The following is a 21,434-nucleotide window of genomic DNA, read 5'->3' as shown; positions in this document are numbered from 1 at the left end:
TGCTTTACGGTAGGCTTCGTTGAGTAATGATAATGAGAAATGAAAGCTAAAGACCTATCCCTAACAAACCTGATTAACTTGTATTCCCAAAAAAGAATTCCTTTGATGTTGCGTGACTGCATCCAGTTGTGAGCGGCTTTCAGCAGATGTTCATAACGGAAAGAAAAAGAGATGTGCAAAAACACTGATGATTATTAAAGCTGTAATTTACAGGTTTTTTTAGCTTGTTGAAATACAAACAGTTTTACTCTCTTTTAAATTTAAAGATACATGTAAGTGAGATGTCTCTCTCCGGGCTTAGTGGGTTTTGTTTTATATGTGCTGTTGACAGCAATTTTATAGCTTGCTAACAAAATAATAATAATAATAATAATAATAATAATCCTTGCATTTGATATAGCGCTTTTCACGTCGGGAGGACGTCCCAAAGCGCTTCACAGAACACACTGTAAAGTGAATTGACTGTATATTTGTGGGCGAACGCGGCAGCCAATTGCGCACAGCAATGTCCCACAAACAGTCGTAGATTGAAAATGACCAATTTAATTATTGTTTTTAGTTTTGGAGGGATTATTATTAGGCTCTGTGTGGAGTAAGGAAACTTGCCCAAGGTTTCGTCCTGCCTGGAATTGAACTCAGGTCTCTCACTTGCAAAGCGAGTGCTCTAACCACTGAGCTACAGGACTCCAAAATAGAATAATAGATTGATTTCAAGACACTAATCTAATTGAGAGATTCAAATGATGTTTTAAATTACTATTACCAGGAGCAGGCAAAACAAATCCCTAACTGGTAGGGTGGTCCCAGCAGTGGAGGCTTGGCATTCAATGCTCTCAATGGCAACATATGCGGTTTTAGCTGATTAAACTGCAACAATTCCCCAATGCACATTCTACAGTTCCCAGGCCTTGCCACTTGCCAACTTGTGCCTAACACTCTCACAATTAGGCAAGTCCAGGGAGAGGGTGTGCATTCCCTTCCAGACATAGGGAAATTTCCATGTGGATGTGGCATGCATATGTGGAACTCTCAATCCGATTTGGGAACTCTTAAGCATGGTGATACGTTTCTACATATATCAAACACCCAGCTGACCAAAAATAAAATAAATGATAAAAACAAAGTTTAAGTACTTCATAATAACAGCATGAGTCTCATGATCAGATAAATATCTTGGCATAGAGATCATGCATAGGTACAGTTTGGATTCTCTTAATCATGATCGTGGATTTCTGTAGATGTTAGAAATCTAACCCTCCGAAATGTACAATTTACAAATTCTGTTAAAGGGGAATTAGAAGATGCTTGAAGTGGAGGAATATTAAGGCTAATGGCGGGGATCAGGAAAGTGGTATTAGATTGACTCACATGAAAAAAAAAGTGCAATGCTGAGCTGTGGGAATTTTACTCCAATGCCATCTATGCCCGGAACAGATTTCCTTTGGATTGCCTGGAATCCTGTTTAAAAATGCCACAAATTAGATTTCTATATTGCCATTATCAAAACAGGGCTGCATTCCCTTTAATAGATTTTGTCTAAGAAAATACTTATTGGTTCTGTTCAAAATGACTGATAGCGCTCACAGGACACCAGTTCATTTGAAATATGTTAGGATAGCTCATAATAATCAGTGTCAGCAGAAGTAAGCTCATTGTTTATGTACTTTGGGAGTTCTCTGGGTTACGTACCCTTGGGCGGGGATATTTAAACAATACTTTCAATTTGATTGAGCAACCCCTCCCACAAGATCTTGTCTTAGCCAACAGCAGTGATCCGTATTGATTGCAATACTTTCCCAAGTGTAAATCTTGTCTGGCTTTCACTATCCTAGTTGTTGCCAAAATCTTGGCACATAATAAATGAGGATTCTATTTTCCATCTGAGTGCTGGCAAGGATATAGTGACCATAGTGCAAGCAACATAGCAGTTAGAAATGTATAGGGCAATTGAGGTAAGGGCTAGATCTATCTTGCAATAATAATCCTTCCTTTTGATACAACACCTTTTCATGCCATCAGAATGTCTCAAACTGCTTTACAGGATTTTCTACAATGTGTAGTGACCATGTATTTGTAGACAAATGTGGCAGCCAATTTGTGCACAGCAAATGAACGGCAAACAGCTATGAAGTGAATATCCAATTTTATCTTGGGGAATGTTGGCTAAGGCATCGAGAGACACTCCCTTCTCTTTTTGAATAGTGCCACAAGATAATTAACATCCACTTGAACAGGCAGGCAAGACCTTGTCTTATCCAAAAAATGGCACCTATGACAATACAATCGTCCCACAGCATTGCACTGGAGTGTCAGCCTAGGTTATAATCTCAAAGTCCCACTGTGGGGCTTGAACCTACAACATTCTGACTCTGAGGAGAGAGTGCTACCAACTGAGCTAGGCTGATACTGTAGGTAAGGTGCAGTGGTTAGAAGGTTTTGACTCCTCGATGTATAGATATTTAATTTCCATTTTGTAGCAACAGAGCTCACATCTGGTTATAGAACTGGAAGAGTGGTTTCTGGAACAATTTGATTCTTTCACCTGCCATTGGAAATTTTTAAGTTGCCCATTGGATTGCCCAGAAATGTTGCTGAGTGACCAGTTATTTAAAAACCAACACACAATTTTAGTATCCTTTGCAAGTGTAGTACTCCGAACCTGGTTGTTTTATTTGATTGTCAGCTTGGTACGAAAGTGTAAAGCCCTTGCTAGAACTTGAGTTCTCAGTCTAGGTTGACACACTAGTTGAGAAAGCCAACTTACTCCTCAGCCTTTAAAAGAGCAGATCTTTCTTGCCTTAGGCTGGATTCTACATTCACTATACTTTACTGTATATCATGTGAAGTGCTTTGAGATGTCATCCGAATGTAATAGATTATTATTATAATCCTTACATTTGATGTAGAGCCCTTCATGTCTGGAGGATATAATGGCTTCCACTTCTAGGACCTTGTCCCAAATATGGCACTTTTAAATCGGCAAGCTAGGATTCTTCAACTAGAGAGAAAGTGTCTAACAGGGGACCCCCATAGAGGTGTATCAAATTTTAAATTTGATTGAAAAAGTAAGCCTAGATCAATAGCTTAGGATGCACCAAGACAGCAGAACAAGAAGTCTTAGGTTTAGAATTGAAATGGTAATTTCAGGACAGACACCAGGAAATATTTATTTACCCAGAGGGTCATTAATGATTGGAACAGATTGGCAGGAAGGGTAGTTAAGACCAGGAAACTGGACTCATTTAAATAAAACAGCTTGCTGCTGTAAAGGTAGGGGGTAGTGTGGGTGTTTTACAAGCATAGGATTGGATAGATAATCAGAATTTGTGATCTTCTGATCGCTGTATAACATTTAAATTATAAAAATAAAGTACATGTCAAATTGCACACTCAACAGATGGATTAACAGAACTTTCAAATGTATGTCTACATTGGATCATTGAGATACTTTGCTCAATGCTTATTGAAGGCACCACCCCATACCTTCTATATCTTTATTTAATTTTAATGAAATCACAATTCTCAATGTCAGCACTGAGGAATTTTGGACACTGAAGCAATTTCTTTTGCATACTTTTGGAACACTTTATTTCTGTTTATAATGAATAGAGTCATTTCAAGTCTCTGAAGAGTTGATATATTATAACAACTTCTTTTTTGCTTTCCTCTGTTATACCAAATACAAAAGAGAGGAAAAAGACCTGCAGAATGATACTTTAAAATAATAATACAGTACCTTTCAGTACGGCTCGGTAACAAGCTAATTGAGGATCTAATTGTTTTCTGGTATTCAAATTGGCAAAATCTAAACACTCAGCAAGAAGCCAGCAATCACCCTACAGAATGAACTCTATAAGATAGACATTCATGACTTGCCTCGGACAGGTCAGAATACATACCTCTGATGTTATATCCTTTCTCAGACACAATTGTTCAGAAAAACAAATTAAGTGCCACCTTCTTATCTGTATATTTACAAGTTAAAGAAGGTTTCCTCTAGGAACAGGGTGGTACAATGTTAAACACAGAGTACAGATATGTCTCATGTTAGTTAAAAATAATTACAGTTGAAGGACTCCTTTGTGGAATCCTGTTAGTCTTGCACGTGCTTAAACAATGAAGCAGCTGCACTCACTCCAGTCATGTCAGCCAAGGAGATCCCCTTGGAGCACGGCTGGTTTGCACCACTGGAGCCAATTTGTTCAGTCTATTTTCAGATGATCGAGAGCCTTGTTTTGTTTATATTCATTTTCTGTCAGTTCGTGCTGCTTTTTCATCACCTCTTTCATCACCAATGTTTGCTGGCATCAACACTATTTAGGTTCACTCACATAAAAATAAAATCAAACAATAAAATGTCACGTGTTTCTGTCTGTGAGCTAAATATCACAATTCTCCAATCACTTGGCTATTTTTATTCAATTAGTGGCAATGATCTTCAATAATAATAGCATTCTTGCATTTGATCTTTCATTCAGTGCATTTTTCATGTCAGGACTACATCTCAAAGTATTCTCAGCATTCCACTATAAAGTTTAGTGGATATTATGGGTAGATGAACTCATATTCACATATAATTATTCCTGTTTAATTTAGTTATACACTTCCTAACATAGGTATCAACCTTGTCTTAGCAAAGCTCTTAGATGTAGGATATTGTTGTTTTGTGGGAACTGAAAAAAAAACTATAGGATGAAAAATGTAACTTTAAAAGATTATTGGTGATAATAATAATAATAATCCTTGCATTTGATATAGTGTTATCATGTAGTCGAGACATCTCAAAGTTCTTCACAAAAAATACTGTAAGATGTTGTGACTGTGTATATTTTATGATCACAGTGATGCGGCTTCTGCTCCTGGTGTGTCAGCCTCTCACCTCAGAGTCAGAACCTTGTAGGTTCAAGCCCGATGTTAGGACCTGCAATCACACAACAACAACAAATTACATTTGTATAGCGCCTTTCAGGTCAGGAGGACGTTCCAAGGTGCTGGACAGTCAGGGATCCGCAACCAAACTGGTGGTTGGGATCAGGAGAGGAGGAGGACGGGGAGGGTAGGGATAGGAGGGTGACCGAAGGCAAGGTTGAAGAGGAGGGTCTTAAGATGGGTCTTGAAGAAGACAAGGGAGGGGGCAAGGTGGAGGGGCTGAGGGATGGAGTTCCAGAGGGTGGGGGCAATGAGGCTGAAGGCCCGCCCACACAGTCTAAGATAACACATCCAATGCAGTGCTAGATGTGTGTTGCACTGTCGGGGATGCCGTCCTTCAAATGAGTCATTAAAGCAATCTGCCTGTTCAGGTGGATGTTAAAGATCCATGGCTCTATTTAAAAAGAGAAGGAAGTTTCTTCCGGTGTCCTGGCCAACATCCCCCAGATAGATTTGGTGATTCACTTCATGGCTCTTTGTGAGGACTTTGCTGTGCACAAATTGGCTGCTCCAGTCACCTACAAAATAGACTATGACTAGACTTTACAGTTAATCCCGTGAATCACTTTGAGATATTCTCCTGACATGAAAGACGCTGTATCAAATGCAAAGATTGTTTAAGATTATGACATAATCAAGGATAATCAAACTCAATTTAAGATGTGTGACATGCTGACAGACTGATTCTGACATGTCATGATCAGGTTGCAGGTCAAATGTAATGTTGATTTTTGTCTTTCTCACCCATTTTATGTTTCAAATATTTAACTATATCAAATGCAAGGATTATTATTATAACCTGGGTTTGTTAATACAGCACTTTTCTACTTTTTGTAGTTAATGTTCCCAACAAATATTTTCAAATCAGCTTAGGCTAGGGAAACCCTCACATGTATTTTCTTTTAAAGTTTTCTAGCTTCCAATTGCTTAGTGTGAAATTTTCGTACGGTTCTTCTTTGTTATACAAATGTAATTTTGTTGTTGTTGTTCAATGGAACATTGCGCTGGAATTGTTTACATGTATTCAATGTAAAGCCTTCGTAATCAGAGATGGGGCCAATTGGTGGATTTGAACATGAGTCCAAGAAATGAAATAACCCTGTTCTAATCAAAGCCCAATTTGTGGTGGTTATACTCCGCCTGAACTTCCTCCCCACTTAATCCGCCTCTCTATTCCCTTCGCCCTCCTATAATTTGTGATGGTTCTTAACACCTTCTTTGTGAACACAAAGAATGTGTGATGAAATGGCACAAACTTTATTCTCTCCTCCCTATAGATTCACAGGATTGATCTCCACATGCTTCATTTCTGTTGTGCTGTGACAGGAAGGTACTAAGAGGGAGGGAAATCAAGGGGGTAATTAAAGGAGCTTTTATTGAGCACTCCAGAGATTGTTATAAAAGTGGCATTGGTGAAGGCTTAGAAGGCTCAAGTATTAACTTATACTCTGTTATGAATGGTGTGTTTTTCAGGATGCCATTGTAAAGGGAAAAAGGATAAATGTATAAAGAGGGAGTCTCACCTAAAACATATTAAAATTAATGAAAGATATCAAGTACCAACTCAAGTAACTTAGTTAAAGAGCTACTTAATGCTGAGTTAAACATTTTTTGTTTGAGGATTTTGTTTAAGCTCAATTTGGTGTGAACCTATTGAAGCCTATTGAACAAAACCAGACCCATATATATTGCTGCGGGGCAGATGAAAAGTTGTAAAATAAAGCAGACCGACCCATTCATTCAAAAATAAACGCAATGAGAACCAGATGGAAAACTTATGGCTGAGACAAATTTGCACCTGAACTATTGACAATAAAGCAGTAATCATGGTGGACTTAAGTCTGAATTTGATGGTATCAGGTTGTGTCAAACTGACCCAAATATCCAAAGAAAAGGTTGCTTTGCTTGATTGTTACTATATGTATTTTTAATAGAGCAGCACATTGTTCAAATTGCCTTACAGATGTCGCAAATAGGAATATCATGGTTACATTTACTAACATGATCATCACGCTTATTTGTAATCACTGATCCCAAGGATGTTCCGAGCTGCATAAAGTAACCAAGAGGTATCAAACTGTTCTTAATTTTAAACAGCGATGTTTTCTTTTTGCTCCAATAAAGATTATGATTATCAAAACAAAACAAAACAATAATAAATTGGTCACTTTCAATCTACGATTGTTTGTGGGACACTGCTGTGCGCAATTGGCTGCCGCGTTTTGCCCACAAATATACGGTCAATTCACTTTACAGCATATTCTGTGCAGCGCTTTGAGATGTTGAGAAGACATGAAAAGCGCTATATCAAATGCAAGGATTATTATTATTATTATTATTATGATTTACAAATCAAGCTTTACCAGGAAGGGTGGTGGAGGCCACATTTGTACAATGGACACATTTAAAAAAGAACAGCTTGATACTGTGATGGGAGGACAGTAGGCTGGGAATTCTGAAAGGATGGGATCAGATGGGCTGAAGAGCTTTCCGATGCCAATCTTGTGATTTTGTGAAAAAATGAGATAGCTGGAATGGTTTGCCCAGAGGAAAAACAACCTGAGTTACAGGACCTTTGTCAGATTTGCAATTACAATTACTCCACTTCACAGTAATCCTATGAAGCAATTTGAGACGTCCTTCTGACATGATAAGGCCCTATACCAAATTATCTGTCGGTAATAATAATAATCCTTGCATTTGATATAGCGGCTTATCATGTCTTCGAGATGTCTCAAAGCACTTCACAGAATATACTGTAAAGTGAATTGACTGTATATTGTCTGGGCGAAACACGGTAGTCAATTGCGCACAGCAGTATTCCACAAACAATCATGGATTGAAGTGACCAATTTTTTTTTTTTTTTTGGGGGGGTGCGGGCTAGAGTGACAAGGATAAAACTGCATCAAGCACCAAAGATTAAATGATAGAATCTCCTCAAATCCATATGCTAATGATTGTTAAAGTTTAGGAAAATTGTTTTACAACCTTTGGACTGCAATTTTGACAAAGGTGATCTGAGCCTTGGCATCTAAGAAGTATTCTATCAGTGAAGAAGACATTGTCAAAAGCAACAAGCAAACAGTTATTAAAATGCAAAGAAAGGGATTCAATGTTGTGCACAAATTGGCTGCAGCATTTGCCTTCAAGTACACAGTCACTACAAATGTACAGAGATTCATTTCAAGATATTTCAATGCCGTAAACAGTAGATCAATCTAAGGAATAGTATTTATTATTAATGAATTACTTTGCTGCCACAAAATATAACATGTCTTCTAGTGCTGTATATCATGAAATGGATCAATGTATTGTCTTCATCTTAGCAACTACCCTATTACAATTCACCTGGCCATGTTGGGAACAAATACAAATTCAATAAAAGGAAGGTTTAAACAGGTTTTTATAAATAGACAAAGAAAACATTTTAAAAAAGGTACTGGACATTTTATGAACACTCAGTTCAAAATCTAAGATCCAAAGTTATTTATAAAATAATAATGATCACTTAATATTGCACTTTTCACATTGGGAGGATGTCTCAAACACATTGCAGAATTTATTGTAAAGTTCAATGACTGTTTTTGGAGGCACAATTAAGAATTTGCAGCTATTATTACTAGCTATATTCTTAACATTATGAGAGAAAACACCACAATTTTAAATGAAAAACCCTGTAAAATGGAATGCCACGATCAAAATTAATAATATAATGACAGAAGTTCCAGCTTACATCAATGATTATTTTAAGATGTGGCTTCATTTTACGTCAAAGCCACCATTACGAAATTGCTTGTTTTTCATACACCTTCTTTACCGAAGTCAAATTAACTAACAAGTTTTAACATCATACCTTTTATTACAGTGCTAAATGAAGTCTATTTCGAGAGTACTGAGACCTGTTAAGGAGATGTCATTGCCATTAAAGTTCAGAGATAGGTGCTCTGAGTTTGTGGACAGCCTGCAGTTACACAATCTGTTTCTGCAGCTGCTCTTTGAACTATTACAGCTGTTGTGCCCATCTGTTCTTATAAATGTTGAAATTACTGCAAATGTTGTGCAGTCTGCCAAGCTAAGTGCACCATCTGGTGGAGCACCTTAGCCAAGATGCCCCTGGAACCCACTGACTGTAGTTATTGCCACAGGAATAACTGGAATTTGGTTTCCAACCAGTAATTGAGGAATATATTTCTAAGTGTAGCTACATTGACTAGGCAAATTAGTGAACATTGTGGATGTGACTACACTTAATGGCATGGGGAATTTCTGCCCAATGTTATTTTCTTCCAGCTGTTCTGATACCAGTAAAGAGTTCAGAGTCCGACTTCACATTACTAATTGCAGGGTTCAAGTGTCTCACATGAACAGTAGGATTATTATTAAGGATTATTATTATTTTATAGCACTTTATCACGTCATTGCGATGTCTCAAAACATTTCACAGAATATACTGCCTGTGGTGTGCCTGTGTGTATTTTGTGTATGATGCCACAGCAAATTCCCACAAACAGCCATGACTAGTTTTAATTTGGGGATTGCTGGCCACTCCATCAGGAAAAATTCCATTTTTTTTGATTAGTGCCATGTGATTGTTAACTTCAACCTGAACAGACAAAAACAGGACCATGGTTTAACGTCTCATCCAAAGAATGGCATCTCTGACAACACAGCACACCCCCAGGCCTGCGTTGCAGTGTCAGTGTAACCTTATGGGTTCTAAGTCCCAGCATGGGGCTTGAACAAGAAATCTTCTGACTTAGAGGCAAGAGAGTTACCAACTGAGCCAAACTGACCCAGAGGCTGTTTAGCAAGCAAATGGAAAGATTATACAGTATTATAGCTCAATATCTGTACCATGTTTAGAACATCTGATCTTTCAGTAAGACCAGAAATGTGCAGTGTCCACATTAGAGTTTAAATGAAGGATTGATAAAAAGCAACAAAATTCAATAAGGCAAGGATTTATTTTTATTATTATTTTTATTCAGTGTTGTGCCTTCACAACTTATAATGAGATTTGGACCACACATCCATTCATTCTTCTGATTCTGGCATCAAAGCTGTGCATGTCAGCCTGGCTCGAGTGGTAGAACTCTCGTCTCTGAATCAGAGGTTGTGACTTCAAGCCACACATCTGGATATGGAACTCTTATAGTCTGTACAATTCAGTACAGTGCTGAGGTGTACTGCAGTGTTGGAGGTTCTGACCTTCAGATGAGATGTTAAACTGTCTGTTGAGGTGGATGTTGAAGATCCAGTGGCACGATTCAAAAGAAAAAGGGTGTACTTCTCATTGTTCTGGCCAATAATCCCCCAGATAAAACTGTTCATTCACTTCATGGCTATTTGCAGGATATTGCTGTGTGCAAATTAGCTGCCATGTTTTTTTTACAGTATACCCCGTGAAGGGCATTGAAACATCCTTCAGCCGTGAAAGTTACTAGAGCAAATGCAAAGATTATTTTATTGTTAAAACCTGATATATTTATTTCTCTTGCCATCTGGTATAAAAAATGTTTGTGATGTTGTCTCCTACCAACAATCAAATGTAAGCTGTAGACTGGGTGGTATGAGAAACCAAAATCCTCCCCACCACCGAACGAATCGACTTCAAGATCTTCACATTCGTGTTCAAATCCATTTACTCTCTGGCACCTCCCTACTTCTCCGACCTCCTCACTCCCCAATCCACCACTCGGTGCCACCGCTCGACTGGCACCGGCCTCCTGCTCGTCCCTCGCACCTTCCACCCCAACATCGGAGATCGTGCTTTCAGCCACTACGCCCCAAAACTCTGGAACACTCTCCCTCAATTCCTCCGCCTTATCCCCTCTCTCCCTTCTTTCAAGTCCTGCCTGAAAACTTTCCTCTCCGACCCTGCTTACGGCTACCTACCCCCTGCCCTGGCTCAGAGTTGAGCTCTGCCACTGTTAAGTGCTCTGAGGTGCCACCTTGTATGGAGGGCGTTATATAAGTGCAAATTGTTGTTGTTCTACAGCAGTTCTCCTGTAAAATGATGGTAGGAATAATAGAGCATCAGAAACCTGACAGGGAACCGATTTTCTAGGCTCGCACATATCAACGGACATCTTGAGGAACTGGCATCTATCAATTGCATGAGCATAGTATAGGTACAGACAGTTGCTACTTATCTTAGCAACAATTCTATGCCAAGTGGAGGCTTCTCTATCCCCAGCAGTTCCATAGTTGGCTCAACATGGCATATTTAACAGTGGACGCAATCAACTGAGCCAGCAGAACATGAGGATACAGATTTGGAGTAGTAAAGGGCAATTTCAGGAAAGGCACCAGGACGTATTTCAATACCCGGAGGGTAATTAACGACTGGAACAGATTAACAGAGAGGTTGATTGAGGACTGTGGATTCATTTAAAAAAAAGCTTGATGCTGTGATCCAATGACTGTGGGGTGAGTATTGTGGAAGGATGAGGTCAAACAGAGTGAACAGCTTTGTTCATCCAAACCTCTCTTGTGATCCTGTGACCATGTTGCTCTCTCATGGCTGGAAAGCGATTTGGATTTTATTTAGTCTGATAGTGACCTCAGGTGGTCATGTTAAAAGCTGCACTGTACTTCAATTTTATGGTACTGTATTGGAAACGGTTATTGGGTAGACATGTCCTTTTGAGATATAAATTATTTGATTCTACGGCAATCAGAAATATAATCAGATTTTTAAAAAAATTGGCTTCCTGGTCAGGCACAACAGACAAGAGGAGACTTATTTAGAACATAAGAACATAAGAATTTGCTAGGCGAAAGAAGACCAAGGTCCATCTAGTTCGCCTTCCAACCAGCCTGGTAGTCGCTTGACATGTCGTATCTGCATCTCGAGATATTATTTTCTAGCAGAAATCTATCTAATTTGTGCTTGAAACAAACAACACTTTCTACTTCCACGATCTCCCGAGGGAGTCAGTTCCATAAGTTTACTACTTGCTCACTGAAGTAGTGTCTCCGCAGATTTGTTCTGAATTTATCCCCATTCAATCATAGGCCGTGTCCTCTGGTTCTGCTATTCAGTACAAGATAAAACAGTGTTTCATGATCTACATTATCTAGTCCCTTCAGAATCTTTAAAGACTGCAATCATACCGCCCTCAACCTTCTCTTCTCCAGCGTGAAGATGCCCAGTATATCGAATTGCTCCCCGTAGTCCAGCCTCTCCATCCACTCAATCATTTGGAGTCCTGTAAGTCAGTAGTTAAAGCGCTTGCCTGGCAAATGAGAGATGTGGATTTGATTCCGGGCAAAACGTTGGGCAAGTTGCCTTACTCCACACGACTCTGTTCACCTAGCAGTAAGTAGGAACCCAGTTGTTTTTCGATTGGCGGATTGGTTTTACGGGGATAATAATCCCTTCAAAAAAAAAAAAATTTGGTCACTCAATCCACACCTGTTTGTGGGACACTGCTGTGCACAATTGGCTGCTGCATTTCGCCCATAAAACAGTCAATTCACTTTACAGTATATTCTGTGAAGCGCTTTGAGACGTCTTGAAGATGTGATAAGGTGCTATATCAAATGCAAGGATTATTATTATTTTATAGTTACAATCCTATGAGTGTGCTCTCTTTATACCACTTGGGATTGAAGAAAATAAAATAGTCCATGAATTAAATTTTAGTCAGCTATTTAATATTTATTAATATAAAATACATCAGTCTGGTTCAATTGTACTCTCACCTCTGAGTCAGAAGGTTGTGGGCTCATAATAATAATCATCACGTTACAATCTTATGAGTGTGCTCTCTTTATATAATATGTGATTGAAGGAAATAAATAATCCATGAAATGAATTTAGCTCAACTATTTATTATTTATTAACATAACATATGTCAGCCTGTTTCGATAACACTCTCACCTCTGAGTCAGAAGGTTGTGGGTTCAATAATAATTATAATCCTTGTATTTGTTATAGTGGCTAATTATGTCGTCAAGACATCTCAATGCGATAGACAGGATATACTGTGACTGTGTATTTTGTGGGCAAATCGCAGCAGACAGTTTGCACACAGCAGTTTTATTTGGGGGATTGTTGGCCAGGACACTGTGAGGAACCCCCACTCCCCCCCACCGCATGCCCCCTCCCCACCCCCTTCTCTTTTCCTTAGCTGCAATTTTCCCTTCATCTCCCTGTGGACTCCTCGTGGAGTCCTGTTTCTCAGTGGTTAGAGCACTCGCTTTGCAAGCGAGAGACCTGAGTTCAATTCCAGGCAGAGCGAAACCTTGGGCAAGTTTCCTTACTCCACACAGAGCCTAATAATAATCCCTCCAAAACAAAACAATAATAAATTGGTCATTTTCAATCCACGACTGTTTGTGGGTCATTGCTGTGCGCAATTGGCTGCCGCGTTTGCCCACAAATATACAGTCAATTTACTTTACACCATATTCTGTGAAGTGGTTTGAGGCGTCTAGAAGACGTGAAAAGCGCTATATCGAATGCAAGGATTATTATAATTATTATTATGCATTCATTGATTAATTTTATTCATTAATTTTCCTTTATTTCTCAATGGAACATTTGCCATTTTTTGCCTCCGGTCGACCTCGCACAATTCATTCCATTATAATTAGCTTTCCCGTACCCCCACCCCCCGCTCCCCTCTCCCCCTCCCCTCCCCGCCCGCTCCCTCCCTATCTGGGAATATTTCTCAAATCAATCTTGTGACGTTTGTGACCTTCTCTGGGGATAGACCCCTCTTTGTTCAATGACCTTCTCTGGCGATCGCTCATAGGTCCTTTGACCTTCTCTGAGGATCGCTCTCTCTCTCTCTCGCTTTCCGTTCAATGACCTTCTCTAAAAATCTCGGAGACGTGATAAGCCGCTACATCAAACGCACAGATTATCATCATCTTCATCATCATCATCGTCATCATCTCTCATTAAATTCAACGAGCTTCTCCAGAGATCCATCCGGTCTCTGCTCAATGACCTTCTCTGGAGAGAGCTCGTGCCCCCAAACCGACCGCCATCTTGATGCGAGCATCACCGCCGGGAGTCGTCCGCGTGCCCACGGGCCCCGCTCAGCGGCTCAGGCCGGCGCCAGAAAGCAATCGGTCCACGTTGCTCCGTTCCCACACGGGACCCAAAAAAATAACACGGTCACTCCGCGGCACGGACGGCAGTTCACGTCCTCTTTGTAGCCCAAGCCGACCCAATTAGTAGCCCCAAAAGTAGCCCGACATTAAAAAAAACACCGCCTAAAGTTGCTTTGCCCCCCCGCACAACAAAAACCCGCCCAATTGGGCGTGAACCCGCCCAATCCGGCGCCGACGTTCATCGCTCGGGGTAAACCTAATTTAGTTGAAGCACGAGCCCCAGCCCCGCCCCTCCGACTGCGCCATGATTGGTCCGCTCGGCCGCCGCTCAGGGTGACGTGACGAGGTTAGGTTGACCCGAGCGGCAGCGATGGCGGCGCGCGGCCAGTGGCCGTTGCAGCTCGCGGCGCGTTTGAAACGCCGACCGTTCGTCGGAGGCCGGGAGGCGGCGCGGCTCGTGAGCGACAGCGCGGCCCAGGCCCCTCGGCAGCCGCCTGTCGCTGACGGCGCCGCCGCCGTCGCCAAATACCCGCCGCTCGTGCCTTCCAGAACAGCCAAAAGCAAGTCGGCCAAGAGGCGGAGGCAGGAGGAGTACTATGACAAGGTTCACGCCGCCCCTTCGGCCGTTGAGAAGATCCGACTCCTGACCGCATTCCAGAGGCTCAAGTATGTCGTGTATCCCCAGACGTTTGCGATCAACGGTGACCGGTGGTACCAGCACTTCACCAAGACCGCCTTCGTCCCGGGCCTGCCCCCGGCTCTCGCCCCCAGCCCGGCCGAGGGCGACAGCGGCAGCGCTGGCCCGGACCTGAGTCGCCTCAAGTCGCTGGTCTGTCACGCCATCCTGCAGGAGCGCTTCTACCTGAAGAAGAGGCAGCCGTTTGTGTTCAAGCAGAGGGCGCAGTCGGCGCTGCCTTTCCTCAGGAACCTGGTGTCCACCCTCAGCAGCACTCTGACCCCCCACAACCCGCTGCTCGGGGTCGGCACTCTGGGTAAGGACCAGGGTTTGCCCCAGAAAGTCAAAAGCACCGCGTGAGGCCCAGAGTCAACCGGATACTCGCCCCCGAAGTAGCCCAATATTACGCGTGGCCTCCCGTGGGCAGCACTTTTAGTCAATTTAGGTCAGTGCTTTTGAAAATGCGTAAGAAAGGGGTCTTCAGAGGGGCACAAAAATAGCCCATCCGCCCAAAGTTGTGCTTTCAAGCACAGTGGAACATAAAAACCGCCCAATCTGACAACGTTTGGAGGGGACCATCTGACTGACACTCCCCGACTGCAATGTCAAACATCAGCGACAATGCAGTACCCCATGTCCTTGCCATCACCTCTCTCTCTCCCCCACCCACCACCCACCACCCACATAAAGTTGATCATTCGCGTCGTAGCTGTATGTGGAACAATGTTGTGAGCAAAGTGCCTAAAGGTGCCATCGCTGCACTTAACAGTAAATCCCATGAAGCACTTTTGAGATGTCCTGATGTGAAAGTTGCTGTGGCCAATGCAAGTGACTGTTATACAGTCATACCAAATACTATAATACTCCCTTCTGTTCGAACAATGCCATGACATCTTTAAAGTCCAGCTGAGCGGAGTCGCACGCTCTAGTTCAGTGTCTCATCCGAAAGATGGCAGCTCCAAAAATGCAGCACTTCCTCCCCGAGGCCCCGTCTGCCTGTTCACATTACAAATCCCATGGCGCTGTTTCAAAAGAGTGAATTTCCCCTGGTGTCCTGGCCAGCAAGTCCCCAAATAAAAGTTGATAATTCACTTCGTGGCTGTTTGTGGAGCACAACAATAATAACAAAAATTGCATTTGTATAGCGCCTTTCACATCGAGAGGATGTCCCAAGGCACTTCTGCTCTGCACAAATGCCACGCTGGTCCACAAAACATAGTCATTCCACTTTACAATATATATCCCATGAAGCACTCTGGGATGTTCTCCAGATGTGAAAGGCACTACACCACATCAAGTGCAAGGATTATTATTATTATTACTACAATTCACACTAGCATAAAATTCCAGTTGAAAGACATCGAACTAAAGCATTTCATATTAATCTCTGAACTGTAATACAGTATTTGTCATGTAAATTATTTTTTAACTGTCTTTGCAAACTGAGGTGGACTAATATTCAAGAAGAGCCAGATGCAACTGAAAGATTTCTTGTGTTTGAGAAATTGTTTCCCTGTTTTTCAGATTTTGAACCAGAAGTGGGCTTTTACTGGCTGCGTGGGGAACGAACTGTCCCTCGAGGGCATAGAGGTGGGAGAGTAGACCCGATTCGCTTCCAGATTGATGACAAACCTCACTGTCAAATTCGAATTCCCAAACCGCTCCCAGAGGTAATGATTTCAATTAAGCCATCTTAAGAACTTCATACAAAATTACAGTGAGAAACTATAATTGAGGTGTAACAATTCTCTTCAACCGTGCCTTCAGCTCCCCTCTCGACTCTACCCCCTCCTCGCTCCCTCCCTTCCCTCCCCTCACCCTGACCATTTCCTCACTGCTCGGGTCCTGCGCCTTGGTACGTCCTCCCGACGTGAAAGGCGCTCTATAAATGAAATGTTGTTGTTGTTGTTTGGGTTCCAACCATAATAAACAATTTCTGGGCAATGGTTAGTGATGCCCATATTTAATTGTTAATATGATGATGCTTTCATGAAGCTTTCTTCAGGAACTGTAAATGTTAGAACAAATTAATAACCAGTAAGGGAAATGGAAGCAGTTGTAAACATCACAGTTTCTTCTGTTTGTTAATCTCGACCATGCTTTGAAGGGGTTGCTGAGGAGATGGAGTGTAACCTGCTCAAAGTTCTGCTGAAAATGTGCCATGTTAGCTGACCAGTTTTAATTTGTTTGGGCAGCCTTCAGAATATGTTTATTTTAAGAAATAATGACTCCAATATTGTGTATCTTAGTTCTAAATCAACACATCTATTCGTGACTTGTTTTAACATTTGGTATCTGCACAAGAGCATAAGATAGATGAACCTTTCGTCTCATGTTCTTGTGAGTTTTTTATATGAATGTTTAATTTTCTGTGTAGTTTGCATGTTCTTTGGTTAATGGCGATTTGTAGGACATTGCTGTGTGAAATTGGCCACTATGGTTACCTACAAAATACATAGTCACTACACTTTGCAGCAAATCCTGTGAAGATTTTTGAGACGTCCTTGTGTGAAAAGTGCTATTTTTGGCAGGGCAAAACATTGGGCTCCTTACTCCACATGCCTCTGCTTACCTAGCAGTAAGTAGGAACCTGGATGGTAGTTGATTTGTGGATCGTTTTTCCGGGGATAATAATCCCTTCAAAAAAGGAAATAAATAAGAATTTGGTCATTCAATCCACGATTGTTTGTGGGCCACTGCTGTGTGCAATTGGCTGTTGTGTTTCGCACACAAAATATACAGTCAATTCAATTTACAGTATATTCTGTGACGTGCTTTGAAACGTCTAGAAGATGCGAAAGCGCTATATCAAATGCAAGGATTATTATTCTATTATTCATTATTATCTTCTGGGTTGTCAGGTTGCTGTTGAAGTTGCTTTCTGAAGACTAGCTACAGAAAGCGTTACTGGTGTTATTTCCTGGGCACCAAAAATGCTATTGTGCCTCCTCATAATATGGGTTTGAGATATTGGACCTACATAACTAGGTTATAACAGAATTATCCTCTGTTGAGCAATAAAATATGAACATACAAATTATTGCCTTCTGGAAAAAAAATCTTTCATCTTTGAAGATTTCTATCCCTTAAGCCTTTGTGTACACTGGGATAACTAGATGGTTAATATCAAATGTTTAATTGACTTTTAAAGTGGTGTGCATTATTGAGTTCTGAAATGCTAATTTGAAATGTGCCTTGCTTGTTTGTTTATTTATTAATAATAAAGCTCATTATTCTCATTTTTTTCAGTTTATGCCCCTAGAAGATTCTGTCTCTCAAGAGGTTCCTGTCATTCACCTTGAACCAGACCGGCTTCCATTGTTTCAACGGCAGTATAACAATAACATTTTCATAGGTAGGAGAATAAGAATCTCAAACTGCTATATTATTGATTTATTGATTTTCCATATTTAAATGTACATCCTTTCATGAAGAAAATAAAACTGAATATTTTACAGAACTCTTGCAGTACAGCACCATAGCACAATTGCAGATATTTATTAAGGGGAAGGTGGTGTACAGAATTCTGAATTGAATACAGTAAAGAGCCAATTATCTGCAAAAATTGCGACTAGCCCCTTTGGGTAAACAAACAATGTGGATAATTGGGCATCATACAAAAGACAAATTAGCTACGGCAAGGATTAAGGATTGTTCCATCAAGAATTATATCGTTAATCTATTTTCGGGTGTGTTTTTCTCTCATTCTCTTTCTGTTTATCTAACTTTCTATCTTTCTCTCTGTATATAATATATCTAACAGTAAAACTCACACAAGTATGATCTGTATAAATCAAAGTCGTACATCTGCCCAAGTCCCATTCAAGAGTTTATATTCTATCCAAGTTTGACATAACATATACTTTGCATAAGTCATATTAAATGTATGGTCCCAATTGATACAACTTGTGAGGTTTACTGTATAAATAATTACTCTTGGTATCGGCCAAAAGACACTATTTGTACATCTGAAAGTGCATGTGAGGTAGTTAATAATCCGTAGTTAGCATTAGTGTCTTTATGAATAAATGCGCAACTTTGCACGTTGTCCACAATAGTATTTTTGACGGTATTATAGGCAATGTCCGTTTTCGGGTCTTTAATGTAGCCTGTACATTATCATTTAGTTCAACAGTAATATGTTTTATGTCCTTATTTTTTACTCCTTAGGTTCAAAAGTTGCTGATCCTTGCTGCTATGGACACACCCAGTTTCACTTTGCTTCTGAAATATTGAGACGAGAAAGACTGATAAAAGCCAACCTGGCTGACCAGATTGAAGTCCGTTTGCGAGCCAATGGCATTGCTAGCCTGTTTGCTTGGACTGGAGCACAGGCTGCATATCAAGGTTAGATTGAGAGAATGTAGAACATACATAATGGAGCATAGTCCACAATAATCTCTTTGCTTGAATGAAAACAATTAAAATGTCAATTTGCTGGTAAAAAAGGGTTTTTATGGCATCTAAAATTTCCAAAATTTACACTATTGTAAATTGTTGCCTCTAACTCAAATCTCTAAAATTTGCTTAGGTTTTGGTAAATTTACACGTGAACTGATATAGTTAGTGTTCAAGGACTGTATTTAAAACTATTCAGTACAACTACTGAAATTGGAAAGTTTTTGGGTTGAATTTGGAGGAGAGAAATGTGCCCTTTCTGTCTTTCTATTTATTCTTTCCTCATTCTAATTTCCTTTTGTCACCTTCTCCATTTGCATTCTGGTTAGTCACTAATTTTGGTTCATTTCTTTTGTCATTTCTAATTTTTTCTCGTACTGCCCTTGACTTTGTGCTGTTCATGTATTGCCAGAAGTGCAATTTGATCTTCAACAGTAGACTATTCAGTGTCTGTCAGATGTAGTAATTTTCTTTAATTCAGCCACTGAAGAGAATTCAACAGTGCCACTGCAGTACTGTACAAGAAATTTAATAGAATGTTACCAACATAGAAACATGTCATTTTGCCCATCAGGACTAAACTAGTATCTTTGTTCACATGAGCTATCTAATCAATTTTTGCTGTTCTGATCACACACCATTCTCTTTTGCATCCCTCTTTTTCAAGCTATTTATCTAATTCCTTTATAAAGTAATTTTTGAACGCTGCTTTGCATGCCGCTGCAATTTTCTTCCTGTACGTAAAATCATTCTAAATCCTTTATATTATCTTAATTGAATCTTGTAAACTAACGTGTTTATATTTAATCCTTTTGATTTTTCCGAAGTTCACTGTCATTTTGTTGTATCCCTTTAATGACGGTACCACAGTCTTTGTGATAGAAACATGAGCTAGTTTTTTTGGAGGGATTATTATTAGGCTCTGTGTGGAGTAAGGAAACTTGCCTAAGGTTTCGCCCTCTGCCTGGAATTGAACTCGGGTCTCTCGCTTGCAAAGCGAGTCTCTAACCACTGAGCTACAGGACTCCATGAAGTTTGACAAGTTTAAAAGTTTGTCTAACTTTGGTTTAAGACAGAAACTCTGGTACAAAATATTTAAATATCAGGCAAAATTGGTATTTTTTTTTACCAGTAAAGCAAATCTTACACAAGCACAGTATTTATTTATGTAACAAAGGCTGTGGTGTATGGTTATCAATACGGAGACACAAACAACAAAAATAACAGCAAACCGGATTATTGTATACAATTACTTGTTGAGCTTCCATTTCAATCCATTAATTTAAATTACTGAATGCTGAATGTGAAGCTAAAATCTTTCAGATGTTATCATTTAACTTATTTTTGTCCTTTTAGGATTCTGGAGTGAAGCGGATGTGACTCGACCGTTTGTTTCGCAAGCTGTAGTCACAGACGGAATCTATTTCTCATTCTTTTGTTATCAATTGAACACTTTGGGTTTGACTGTTAAGGCTGACCAGAATAATCATCGCAAAAATATTTGTTGGGGAACAGAGAGTATGCGGCTGTATGAGGCTGTTGAAGAAGATGATATCAAGGGATTCAATGATGAGGTTCTAAGCTTGCTTGTTCGTTTTTTACTTAATAGACCAGGATTAGTGAAAGTGAAGCAAATTGTAAATGAAACCTGAGCACTGGCAACATTATTGTAACTGAAAGACATTTTACATCTAACATGTCCTTAAATCTTTGTGAACAGCAATATATCTGTATAACCTATATCAAAGTACCTGATATTTTATAAAAAATGTTCATTATAAGATGCTTAAAATAAATTCTAAAATGAGAATTGTAACTGCACATTTTTGGCCATTACCCTCAGCTCGGGTGCCAAACCAGGAGTGTTGGGTGCCTTGAGATATCCTTCTGACGTGAAAAGCGCTATATAAATGTACATTTGTATTTTATTGTAATCTGGATATATTACTTTTTCTTGGTTGAAAGCCAATTATTTTTGAAAGATCAACTGTTCTATAATTTCTGTTTAGAATTTATTTCTATAATTTAATAATTTATACTTACAATTTATATTTCATCAAAGGCACGAGGTTCAGTTAAAATTAATCTTTCTCCTTCGCTATTGGTGAAGACTTTGTTTTGGGGTATTCACCTATTAGCCCAGTTGAGAAAGATGAAGCTTATCTTGATGAGAATAACCGATTAAGCTTTAATATATTTTGCTTTCACACATTTCACATCAACAGTACTGCGCTTTACTTCTCACATGTTGGAACATCTCAAAGCGGTTTACAGAATATAGTGTAAAGTGTCGTGACTGTGACTGGGTGAAACACAAGGTTGTTTTTAAGTTTAACTGAAGGATCTTTTTGTAGAAGCTTGGTA

General features: G+C 40.0%; 1 protein-coding gene across 1 annotated transcript; it reads left to right on the top strand.

Moving 5' to 3' along the window:
• Window positions 1-14,366: 14,366 nt before the first annotated feature.
• Window positions 14,367-20,958, top strand: mrps30 (mitochondrial ribosomal protein S30). The gene is made up of 5 exons (XM_007892211.2): window positions 14,367-14,988; window positions 16,197-16,342; window positions 17,922-18,027; window positions 18,843-19,019; window positions 20,427-20,958. Exons 1-5 carry the CDS (start codon window positions 14,367-14,369, stop codon window positions 20,720-20,722), a joined length of 1,347 nt encoding a protein of 448 aa, XP_007890402.1. The 3' UTR covers window positions 20,723-20,958.
• Window positions 20,959-21,434: the final 476 nt, after the last annotated feature.

This window comes from Callorhinchus milii, unplaced genomic scaffold, assembly GCF_018977255.1.
Source record: "Callorhinchus milii isolate IMCB2004 unplaced genomic scaffold, IMCB_Cmil_1.0 Scaffold1, whole genome shotgun sequence".
Classification (NCBI taxonomy): domain Eukaryota; kingdom Metazoa; phylum Chordata; class Chondrichthyes; order Chimaeriformes; family Callorhinchidae; genus Callorhinchus; species Callorhinchus milii.
The sequence above is the reverse complement of the archived record's forward strand: the minus strand, read 5'-3'. Positions and strand labels throughout refer to the sequence as shown.

What these genes read in the sequence shown, in the direction of transcription:
- mrps30 (XM_007892211.2), top strand. Translation starts at nt 14,367, where the DNA reads ATGGCGGCGCGCGGCCAGTGGCCGTTGCAGCTCGCGGCGCGTTTGAAA. An exon ending in GCTCGGGGTCGGCACTCTGG is followed by an intron (nt 14,989 to 16,196) that starts GTAAGGACCAGG and finishes CCTGTTTTTCAG; the next exon opens with ATTTTGAACCAGAAGTGGGC. An exon ending in TTCCCAAACCGCTCCCAGAG is followed by an intron (nt 16,343 to 17,921) that starts GTAATGATTTCA and finishes CATTTTTTTCAG; the next exon opens with TTTATGCCCCTAGAAGATTC.